At 30.4% G+C, this 12,371-nt stretch overlaps 1 protein-coding gene across 1 annotated transcript in view; it reads right to left on the bottom strand.

The window, feature by feature from the left end:
* LOC117180538 (hemicentin-1-like) overlaps positions 1–10,067 on the bottom strand; it is a 159,418-nt gene extending 149,351 nt beyond the window's left edge. The window contains exon 1 of the mRNA XM_033373035.1: positions 10,013–10,067. Within this exon, the coding sequence (XP_033228926.1) occupies positions 10,013–10,067 (55 nt within the window). The remainder of the gene's footprint in view (positions 1–10,012) is intronic.
* Positions 10,068–12,371: the final 2,304 nt, after the last annotated feature.

Here is a 12,371-nt window from a genome sequence, read left to right as displayed (position 1 = left end):
AATCAGTTAAGATGGTTCGGACATGTTGAGAGAATGCCAAATGAACGACTAACGAAACAAGTGTATCAAGGTAAAGTAAATAGCAGCGTGCCCAGAGGTAGAGCGCGGAAAAATTGGTTAGAATGTGTGAATGAGACCCTAGTTATAAGAGACAGAAGAAGTCACAGAAACAGGAGGGCCTGCATGAAAAAATGCATGGACATAAAAGAAGCTAGAGAAGTATGCCAGGACAGGAAAGTATGGAGGCAAATAGTTAATAAAAAGAGTGTCAGTAGAGTGAATGACGCCTGAAACAAGGACCTTGGCTATTAATGGACCCAAGTGGGGAGCCTTACATAACGACTTCGTGAGGTTCTTCGCTTGGGGTGATTGCTAGAGAGATTGATCAGCAACCTGGGTCGGAGCAGTGTTGCGGAACGAACGTGTTATTTACTTAAATAGCACGAGAATTCTGGATCAATCTGAAAAATCTCTATCCCTTCCACAGGCTACTCCTTTCCCCTGCCGAGTGAGTCACGCCTACCTCGAAAGGGAAATGGCTTAATGGTGTAATAACACAAGATATGGAGGTAATCAAATTTTACGAATGATGACCAACAAAATGAAGTTTTAAAGCCGTGTTGATGAAGGAAGTTTCCTATGGGGTTTCAAAGGCGCTCATATGCACCATAAAGAAAAAATTTTTAGCCATATTGATAACCGAGGTATCATTCGTAAAATTTCGTTACCTCCATATCTTGGACAATTTTCAAGATTTTCAAAAAAATGTTATAGCGCATATAAGCGAATTTGAAGACGAATGAATGTGGCGCACAATTTTTTCTTTATGCGCGCATTTGAAGATTTTCAAGGTCATGCGATTTTAACTTTGATATAACAACTACAGGTTTGTAGCGCAAAATTTTTAATCGGTGGCGCATTTTAGGGCATTTGGGGCGCAATTCAGTGGGCTATTGAAATTCCGAAAATTAAGAGTGGGGGCGGGATAGTGTAACTGATCTCAAAAAAATTCTTTAACTTCAAGATATAAAATGATATGCTTTAGAATGGTTCCGTTTGATGTCTAAAGATACCCAAAAAAAGTTTTAGTACCCTATCTCTTTAGGAACACTCGTTTTCAACCCCAAATATAATAAAATTCGAGAAAAAAATCAAAAAGTTCCCTAATTATCAGACCTAAAATTAAATGCATTAGAATGGTTTTGGTTGATGTCCAAAGATACCCCAAAAAGTTTTATTCTCCTATCACTACTAGAACACCCTCGGTTTCAACCCCCAAGATTATAAACAATCGAAAAAATTCCAAAAGTTCCCCAATTTTCTTAACTAAAATTTCATGCTTCAGAATGATTACATTCGATTTCCAAAGATACTCAAAAAAGTTTCTTTCCCTATATCTTGCGGAACAATTTCGTTGTTTACCCCTAAGATAATAAAAAATCTAAAATAATACGAACAGGTTTCTTCTAAATTAAGCCTAAAAATTCAGTGTCGCTGTATCATTCTGTAAGAATACTCATTTATTCGACTCTGATTCTGATTGTCTTAATCAGCAGATGATTCATCTAACAAGGGGAGAATCTAAGCCGCGATTTAATTCACAGAGAAAATCTGGAGCCCATAAAACTCGAGTTGATGGGGTCTTGGGGGAAAAGAACTTGGGAGACGAAGTCCTTATGTCGCTCAGTGAATCAGATATTACAATCATAAACGCTATACAATATTTCTCCCCTAGGGAAGGGGAAGCAAGTTCGATTGACTTGTCGACTACTGGAAATATATAGATAAAATCCAGATCCTACAATCGGATTTCGAATGCTGTCGCTCTGTAATGAATTGCAATTAAAGTTACAAAATCTACTCTTGTAAAATGGTACAGAATAATCGGTATGAAAAATTTCAAAATAGTGTATATTGTAGGAAAACGATTCAATTTATATCATAAATATAACATTCTTTTATTCACTTCTTTTATTGTACATTTATTATCGGATTCACTAATGTTAATTTTGATTGTTATATACGGAAATGTCGATAAATTGTGGATAATTAAGACTAAAAATTTCTAACGCGAATTTTTAGTTTTTTACAAACTTTATATGTTCAATAAAATTAGGACGCTTTTAGAGAGAAAGCCTCCGACAGGCGGAGTTTATCATATTTTTATTAGTCTTTTATGGTAAGAAAGGATATAAAACTTTTCACTTTACTTTAAAACTTATTCTAAAATTTCTTTGCTGTTGTGATAAAAATACATATTTGCCATCGCAAAAAAAAAGAAATATCAAAATTTTCCAAGATTTTGAAGATTTCCAACGATTTAGAGGGACTTCTAAAATTTAACGAGATTGCAATAGATTCCAAGGGGTTTTAAGGGATTCAAACTGATTTTAGGGCGTTAAATGATTTTATAGGACATCAAAGCTTTTAGAATATTTTTAAAAAGTCCAAGGGATTTAAATTATTTCAGAGAATTTACGGAATTTCAAAGTATTTTCAGAAATTTCTAAGGATTATATCAGATCTACGCCATTTTATAGGATCTTCAATATCTTTAATGATCAAAAAAATTTCAGGGGTTTTTAAAGATTTTAGAATATTTAACAAGATTCCAAAAAATTACAAGATTTAAAAAATTTTAAGGAATTTTAAAGGTATATCAAAGATATGAAAGAGTTTCACAGATTTCAAGGGATTTTAACGGCTTTCAAAGAATTTCTAAGGGACTTTAAAGAATCAATGTAATGCAATAAAATTTTAGCTGACTTGTAGGAAGAGTTTTCAAAACACTTCCGTGGATTTCATGAGCTTTTATGTGGCCTCAGAGAATTTTAATGTTTCAAAAAATTGTAAAAGATATCCAAGATTTGAAGTTGTATGTGATTTTAAAAGATTTCTAGAGATTTCACAAGTTTTAATCGATTCATTTAAAGTCGAAAGGATTTTCACGAATATAGTCTATTCAATAAGATACCCAGAAATTTAATGAGACTCCATGCATTTCTCAGGATTATAGAAAACTTCAATAGGCTTAAAAAATTCTAAGGAATTTCTAATGATTTCATGAGCAGGATGCCTGCTTAATTCGAAAATCTATAAATTTGTATATTTCTGGGAAAAAATGGAAGTGTCAGGGACGTTTTGTTAATTCAGGGAATTTTTTTGAGCATCATACAATTTTTCTAAAAATTATAATGTAAAATTAATAAACAACCATTACTTTTACTCTTGTACGTAACTTGCATGGTACTTGATTTATACTGATTTAAATCAAACTTCTTTTTATTATTTTTACCAATCTCGGAAAAAAATATTTTATTTATTTGAACTAAGTAGTGAAATAAAGAAATAAAATAATTTGCCACAAAAAAAGAACATTTTGAAAATTATACATACATTCTAACTAAGAATGGCAAAGCTAAATTTTCAATTAAAATAATTAATTTTCAATCAAACAAACGAATTTTCTAGAAAATAGTTCAATTTTCAAACAAAAATGTAATATTTGATATTTCGACTAAGAATAGGTATATTTTTATTTTTAATGAAAAAATTGGAGTTGAATCAAAAAAGAGGGATTTCAAACAAAGTAGTTGATTTCTTATACAAAACAGATATATTCTCGACGAAACACTTGCATTTTGCACATAGAAAATGAACTTTTTGCCAACAGAGATACATTTTTAAACCAAAAATATGAATTTTAAACAAAAAGCTAAATTCGTAATCTAAATAAATTAATTTTTGACAAAGAAAGTTGCATTTTTTTTTACCGAAAAAGCTGAAATTTCTAAGACAGAGTTGAATTCTTTACGCAAAAATATGAATTTTTAACAATAATTGATTTGCAAGCAATTAGTTGAATTTTACACCAATTTTGTTAGATTTTTAGGCTACAAAAACGATTTTTCTAGTTCAGGGCATTTTTAAATATCCTAAGGAATTTAACGAAGTTAAATTTATTGTCAAGATTTAAAGGGATTTTAACGGATTTCTATGGATTTTGAGACATTTCAAAGATTTTACGGGATTTAGAAAAGTTTATGAGTTTTTCGGGGATTAGAGAAGATTTTAACAAATTTCAGATGTTCTAATAGTAAAACAATAGATGTTTTCTGAAGTAAAGTTAGTCAATGATAAATAAAATTAAAATAAAATACCCTAATCTATGAATGAATCCTAAAAAGTTGACCATTTTAGACTATGAGATTTTCGAATACAAAAAATTTCCATTAAATATAAAAAATATGTTATTTAAAAATTATGGTAAAAAGAAAAAAGGGGATGAAGAAAACAAAATGACAAAAATCGTTTAATAATATATGTCGAAAATAGATCAAAATAATTCAAAATGTGAAGAAGAGTACTACTTTTACGATTTATCGGATTTTGTGAGACTTTACTGAATTTTAGCTAATTTCAAATATTTTATCATTTTTTAAGGAATTCTGGAAAATATATTGTAAAAAAAAGAGCTTTACAAAAGATTTACGGGATTTTATTAAGTTTTAAGGAATTTATATTATTTAAAAAAATTCGAAGGAATTTAACGAGATTGATAATGTTAAGGGTCAATGATATTTAAAAGATTCCGAGAAATGTCCACGGATTTCTAGAAAAATTTATAGAACAAAGGAAATAAAAAATGAAATTTCAAGAAACTTTTTGGGATTTCAGAGATTTAACCAGATTCGAGGGACTCATAGGATTTCAAAAGAAATTTTAAGATTTCGAATGCTTTTTCGAAGTTCAAGGTATGTCAAAGATGTTTAGGTAATCAGAAAGAAGGATGATTTTCCAGGAATCTCAGAGGATTTTAACAGATTTCAGTAGTTTTTAAAAAGTTCAATGCTTTCCGGGTATTTTAAAATATTCTAAAGGATTTTTCGCTATTTGCAGGGAGTTTTGTCATTGTTTATTGCATACCAGATTTAAAAATAGTAAACCCCTCAAAGAAATATTAAAAAAAAAGGCATCGCACTATTTTCTTAAAATTTTCCAGAAATTATACTACTATTGATACTATTTGGTATTTTCACTAAATTCAAGCCCCGTGAGGATCAATTTGTTTTTGAAAACGCAATTCAAATGTACTTGGTTTGAATGTGAATTTACACAAACGAATGCAAATTTTCATGGCAGTCTCTTTATGACATGCTCACCATAAAAGCAGTGTTATCCCGTTTTCATTTTAAAAAAACGCAGAGTAAGGATAACCTTCCTGTATACATACTATTAAATTCACCGTTTACTACACCTATATTTTGCTCTTATGGTGAAAAATAATTGGCCCTTTCACACTTTATTGCCTCTATAAAAAGGGTAGCGAAACGACAGCGTAAAGATGGATAGTGTCCGCAACCGGAAAAGCCGGATTGACGGCCAATCTGTGAAGTTTGTCATGTCGTCACTCGGAAGTTCGCGATCTCATAGACTAACATAGAAAGCAGAAGGAGGTCGAAGTACCGGAGATAAAAAGAGAAAGTAAGGGAGATAAAATTGAGAGAAAAGGAGACACGGATTTTCAATTTGCGACATCCGCCAGCGGTCGACTTATGGAACTCTGCGATTTTTCGGTCGCAGTCCTTATAAACTAGGGTATGGTTGGTTATATGTCTCTGAAAGTGGTGGTTCTAAGAAGGAATGAAGTGAAAAAGGAGAGGCAGATGTGGAAAAAGAAAAAGCAAAAAGGGATTGCGAGGCAAATGAATATCGCTCTGAGTTCCACTGTCACATCAATATTCGGTATGTGCGGAACATTTTTCATCAATGGTCCGCGAATTCGGAAATTATTTTACTTGTATCGATATTTATTCATATTGGTATTGGCAGCAATTTTTGCTTGTTTTCAACTGTCTGCAGGTTTATTTGTTTATTTATTTTTAAGGTTATATAAATTGACGGCTTTAGTTTCGAAATTCCCAACAAATTCCTGGATTTCCCGGATCGCAATGAAAGTTTTTTCCGGTTTTTTCTTCTGATATATGTGTTCCAATTTTGCACTTCGTTATCACTTAAAAATATACTAAAAGATACTCGAAAAGTTCACATTATTATTCTTTTATCAGGATTGGTTTTAAAAGATAATACTTTTCAATTGAAAATTTCAAACATTAGGTGTTTGAGAAAAACAAGACATTTATTACTTCTGAACTAAAAATTAAAACAAAGCAGGACGGACACTTCAAGGCATGCACCTACGTTTGGGAACGGGAACAGAAAGGAGGTACTAGCCAATGTAACGTTACACGTATATTAACCGTTTAGAATTTAGGCTTTTTTTCTAAAAATACGTATGGTGAAGTTTTTATCTTTTTCCAGCTTTATTAATAATTCGTCTTTGTTGGTAGGAAATTAATCTTTTTTCTTAAAAATTCATTTTTTTAGCTGGAACTTCAAATTTTTGGTTGAGAATTCTTGAATTTTATTGATAATTCGTCTTTATTGGTAGTATATTAGGATTTTTGTTGAAAAATTAACCTTTTTATTAAAAAATTCATGTTTTTGGTTACAAATTTAACAACTAGGTTTTAAAGTTGAACTATTTAAAAATGAAAAAAAATCTTTCTTTTTTAAAAATGTAACTTTTTGGTTGAAAATTCTGGAATTTTATCAAAAATTCATCTTTTTTTGGTAGTAAATTAATATTTTTGTTCAGGAACTCATCTCTTTTGGTTTAAAATTCAACATTTTGGTTAAGAATTTTGGTCAAAATTCGTTTTTTTTTTCGGTTGAAAATTAATCTTTTCGGTTAGAAATTTAACATGTAGGTTTCAATGTTAAACTACTTTCTTAAAAATGAATTTTTCTTTGTGACAATTCAAAATCATAGTTAAAAATTCACCTTCTTGTTTAGAAATTGATCTGTTTTGTTTGAAAATTACTTTTTTTAGTTGAAAAATTAGTTTGGCGATTTAAAATTTATCAATTCCATTTTTGTTCGAAATGGTTCTTTTTAAAGAAAAAATTCAACTTTTAGTTGAAATGGATCTATTTTGTTGAAATATCGTTTTTTCTTAAGAAAATTAATCTTTTTATCAAAAACTTCATGTTTTTGGTTCCAAATTTAACAACTAGGTTTTAAAGTTGAACTGCTTAAAAATAAAGAAAAAAAAAAAAATTTTTTTAAATGTAACTTTTTGGTTGAGAATTCTTGAATTTGATTGAAAATTCGTCTTTTTTGTAGTAAATTAATATTTTTATTTAGGAACTCATCTTTTTTAGTTGAAAATTCAACCTTTTGGTTACGAATTTATTAATTTTTATAAAAATTCTTTTTTTTCGGTAGAAAATTAATCTTTTTGGTTGATAATTCTTGATTTTAGTCAAAAATAAGTTTTTTTCGGTAGAAAATAAATCTCTTCTTGTTTAAAAGTTCATTTTTTCAATTAAAATGTAACAACTAGGTTTAAAAGTTCAACTACTTTCTTGAAAAATTTAGAAAATGTTCTTTCCTTCCTAAACATTTAACTTTTTGGATGACAATTCTGGAATTTGATTGAAAATTCGTATTTCTTGGTAGTAAATTAATTTTTTTTGTTAAAAATGTACCCTTTTTAGTTTGAAAATTTAATAATACCCGGATTAACTGTCACATAAAATTCATTAAGACACATTTCGGTCTGAATTTATGTTTGAACGACTTTAACACTTAAAATTAATATGACTTATTTGTTCTGGGTTAAGATTTTAGTAGAATCAAAGAGAAAATTAGTACAACTTTTTCAAAGCGTAAATATTATATTTGATGAAATCCAAACTGAAGAAAATTTTATTATTTGCACTTGTTTTTAATATTTCTGGAAGAGTGGTCCAAAATATAAGCGCAGAAATGTTGTATCTTATACCCTACTTTCAGCAATAAAATATAATTTATTTTATTATCCAAATTAGATGACGAATTCTTAAACTTGTGAAAAAATGTTCAATGTAAAATATTTGCTTAACAAGTTAATAAGCTTTTTGCGCTGTCATTTCTGTGATTATTCGAGATAAGGATTCTTGGTAGCTTTTTTTGGTACACAGAGATACGACGTCAAAATATACTGAAACAAAATTGAACTATAATTGGTATATATTAACCAATGCGATTATTGAAAGTAATTCAATTGTATATTAGTTTTTACATTTCTGAAGAGGGTGGGCATAACTGTTAGTCCGGGAGCTTGGTACCTTCCCGTATGCAATAATATGTTCAAGAAAAGTTAAGGGTTATTCTTATGTATTTTGAGCCGCTGAATCCGAATATGTCGGTCGCTTGCCCGAAAAAATGGTACGTTTTGTTTAAATCGCAATTGTTTAAACAAATTATGAAAAAATTATTTTATCGTGTCGGACAATTTTTTTCTGAATATATGGCTCATTTAAAGAAGAAAAGATCTTTAATAATTTTACCGTTAATTGCGTATTTCATAAGTTATGATTTTTTGAATGACGAAAATGTTACGTTTTTTGCCAACTTTCGATGTTAATAATTTTTGACTTAATGAATATTTCTTGAACATTAAAAAATGTACTTGTTCCTTGAGATATACCCTACAGCCTGATATGTGCTAATGTTGAGTTGCCGGCCTAAAATCCCTATTTTGCGACGTCGACAATTTGTTATTTTGCAGTGCTTACAAGGCACTTTCGCTAGTCGAGCGCTGAGCGTTCTGCGAGCTCGATATATCTTGCGCTCGCGGGTGTTCGTTCTTCACCGTTTATTCATAAGGATATTGATATTAAACAGCGCAACAGAATTGTTCACACAAATTACGCATTCTGCATTTAGTACAAAGCGCTCATCGCGACGAATGGATATCCGAGTAGGTTCTGAACCATTTTTTTGTTCTCATGCTAGATACTTGGAATTTTTGTCAGGCAATAATTTCTTAGTAAAGTAGTTTGAAATAGTTTAACATTTATTAAAATCTAATGTTAAATTCTAATTATTTTTTACATATGTACATTTGTACTAAATTTTAAAAATGTAGCATTTTAGTTGCGTATATTCTAATACGTTTTATATTGTGTTTGATTGATTGCTATCATAAAATCTGTTTTTACAAGTTTGTTTCTTTTGACAAGAACAAAATCTGCAACATTTTATTCCAGCCCTTACACAAATACATGATTTTTCAAACATGCATGCTTTGCAATGGCAACTTGGAACAAATTTATCTATAGGAGGTAAGAGAATTTTTATTTGAGCGGGAAAATTTGAGCAGGAATATTACTTTACATTTAATATCGAATTTCACAAAAAAAAAAGAACAATATTTTATGCTCGTCGCGATGAGCGCTTTGTATTAAATACAGAATGCGTAATTCGTATGAACAAATTGAATAGTTTCTGTTGCGCTGTTTAATATCAATATCCTTTAGAAGAAACGGTGAAGAACGAACACCGGCGAGCGCGAGATATATCGGGTTTTTAGGTCGGGGACTCAATATTAGCGCATATAAGGCTGTAGGGTATATCTCAAGGAATAAGTGCGTATTTTAATTTTCAAGAAATATTCATTAGGTGAAAAATTATTAACATCGAAATTTGGCAAAAAACGTTACATTTTCGTCATTCAAAAAACCATAACTTATGAATTACGCAATTAACGAAAAAATTACTAGAGATCTTTTCTTCTTTAAATGAGCCATATATTCAGAAAAAAATTGTCCGACACAATAGAATATTTTTTTCATAATTTGTTTAAACAATTGCGATTTAAATAAAACGTACCATTTTTTCGAACAAGCGACCGACATATTCGAATTCAGCGGCTCAAAATGCATAAGAATAACCCTTAACTTTCCTTGGACATATTATTGTATACAGGAAGGTACCTAGCTTTCGGAATATGGGTTCAAAATGAGCTTGTAGGAAAATTACCTGAAGCCAAATTGAATCCTTAGTTTTTCCTGTGTGCTTTATGTCGATCCGCTAGCGCGAATCTTGATGGACTTAGCTGAAAGGAAATTTATTCCAAACATGCAATTGGACCTTCTTAGTGAATATGGAGAAAAGAAGACTCACATAGACAAAGTTGTAGTACAGTTGCAAGGATTGCTACAAGCTTATACGCTGCCATGAGACTTTGGAACTCCAGTCAGCAATCTAAAACAAAAAAAATGATACTTAAGTACCAAGCTGGTGGAGAATTAGAGTCTTTGCGGACATCTGTTCGCGTGGTGCTTCATTCCGAATCGAGTTAATTAAGGAAATTTATTCTTGCAATACTACGATGCCACTGCTTACGGATTATGTTGGAACAGTTGCTGATATTAGTACTAACGATGTCTGAACGCGGGAGTGGACGCCAACTTGGGATTCGTATTTCAAATGGGTTCTTAGGGAAGATTAATTCTTAAGCTTTGAATTTCCAAATCCTGAGGGTTTTATCTCGTTGCTAGTAGTTTTAAGTATCATAGTAGTCTTTTAATGAAGAAACAGGTTTCAGATAAGGCTTTATTCAAAGACAAAATATTATTCCCGCGTTTTTTTAGAGCATTTCTGGGACACGTGACATCTTTTTGAGTTGAGAAAGTATGTAAACGAGATTAGAGAAAAAATCGAAGAAAAAAAATTATAGAAGATACTAGGTGTCCAGGAAAACATTGATATTTTCAATAAATTAGTTACGTAAAAAACATTTTTCCTCTAAGAGATCTGCGAATCAATTATGCAACTCGTGTCACAAGCGAAGCACTTTTCCATGTTTTGGACATCTTGAAGAATATTCTTGAAGGCAGAGACAATCAAGATAATGGACTTATCCATCTGGGTTATATTGAAAAGACAATAAATTCTTACGCTATTCGCTGAATATGACTTGTAAATATCATCTTTGTTTATCATTTTGTCATTATTATATATGAAATAGAATTTATATAGCAGACTAACCTTTAATCGTCTTTTAAAGTCTATAATATTTCAGATAACTTGTAGAGATTGTACATTATTTTACCCTATATTCAGTTTTGGCCTCTAAAGTCCCCTATTTTCAAGATTGGCCAAAAGCGTAATTTAAAAAGAAATTCCATAAAATCGAGGCTATCAAACCGTGCGCTCTTTTCATTGATAAATATCCTAGTATTTCTTTTTTAGTATTCCTTAAGACCTATGATCGAGGTGTTACTCACTGAGAAATGTGGAAATCTTAAAACTATAAATGAGGCAGTTTCAACCAAATTCGCTTAGAGAGTGCTAATACTTCTTTGAGATTGCTGGGACTGCTCAGATTTCAAAAAATTCTCGAGGTCGGGACTTTCGAAGAGAAATCAGACTCGGCTAAGCTCGGCGGCGTTCAACATTTTCTTAAAAACTCCGTTTGATGATTATCTAGGACTAAGGAGATACCTTTTTGTTAGGTTTATTTTTTATTTTGGTTCCTCAATATTATATTTTAAGATTTTTCAGGTTCTTTTTCAACTTGGCGAGATTATTAGTACTTAGAAAAGAGACCATTATGCAAACTTTTCATTTTTTCTCTTCTCAATGCATTTTCCAAATTTCTGTAATTTTTTCAAATCTATTATATAAATTAAAAATAAGCTATATTTTATCATCATCAAACCTCGTTGTTTCTACTATTAACTTTTGACGTGGCGGGATATTTAGCATCGTAGATATCTCTGTAATCTTTATAGTATCCATGAGTTCATCTCTACAAATATACAGATGTCCATGCATTATTATTTTAGGTCAGCAGTGCCATTTTTTCAAGAGTTCATTTTTTTTTTAGATTAGAAATTCTGAATTGATTAAATAAATATATTCTGCTTTTATATTAATGAGAACCAATCAATGTAACGCAACATATATAAAAGTATTATTGCATTACATTTATGTATACCACGAGGGAAGAAAATGTTCCTCCATTGTTTCTGAATTGAATGATTTCTTCCAATTAAACTTTTCATTTCATAATTTAACGTTATAGTATCTCGGGTGTAAATTGTTGCTTTTTTCTCAAATGAAAAATAGATTTCGAATCACCGTGCAAAGTCGAAAATATGTGCGTTCGGAACGGAAAAAATTCCCTTCTTTTTTTCGATACGTTTCTATTCTTTTTCCTTAATTGAAAATTCGTTTTTTCAGAACATTTTTTGTCTCTTCTGAAAAATAGTATAAGTGGCGTGTATGTACCGTTAAAAAGCCACTTTTCAAATATTCAGATTTAAAAACACATTCTGAAATGATAAGAATACTTTTCCCCTATTCGAATCCTTTCTGCAAATACAAATAATAATAAATAGATCGGTTTACTAATATAATACGTCAGAAAAAATGGACCTGCCTCAGTAATCAAAACTGAATCAACCGCAGATTCTTCTCAAAAGTAATTTTCTTGTATTTAAAATTTATATTTTTCTATCGATGCCTAAAAATCTGT

This window comes from Belonocnema kinseyi, chromosome 9, assembly GCF_010883055.1.
Source record: "Belonocnema kinseyi isolate 2016_QV_RU_SX_M_011 chromosome 9, B_treatae_v1, whole genome shotgun sequence".
Lineage (NCBI taxonomy): Eukaryota > Metazoa > Arthropoda > Insecta > Hymenoptera > Cynipidae > Belonocnema > Belonocnema kinseyi.
This window is presented reverse-complemented; position numbering and strand designations above follow the sequence as displayed.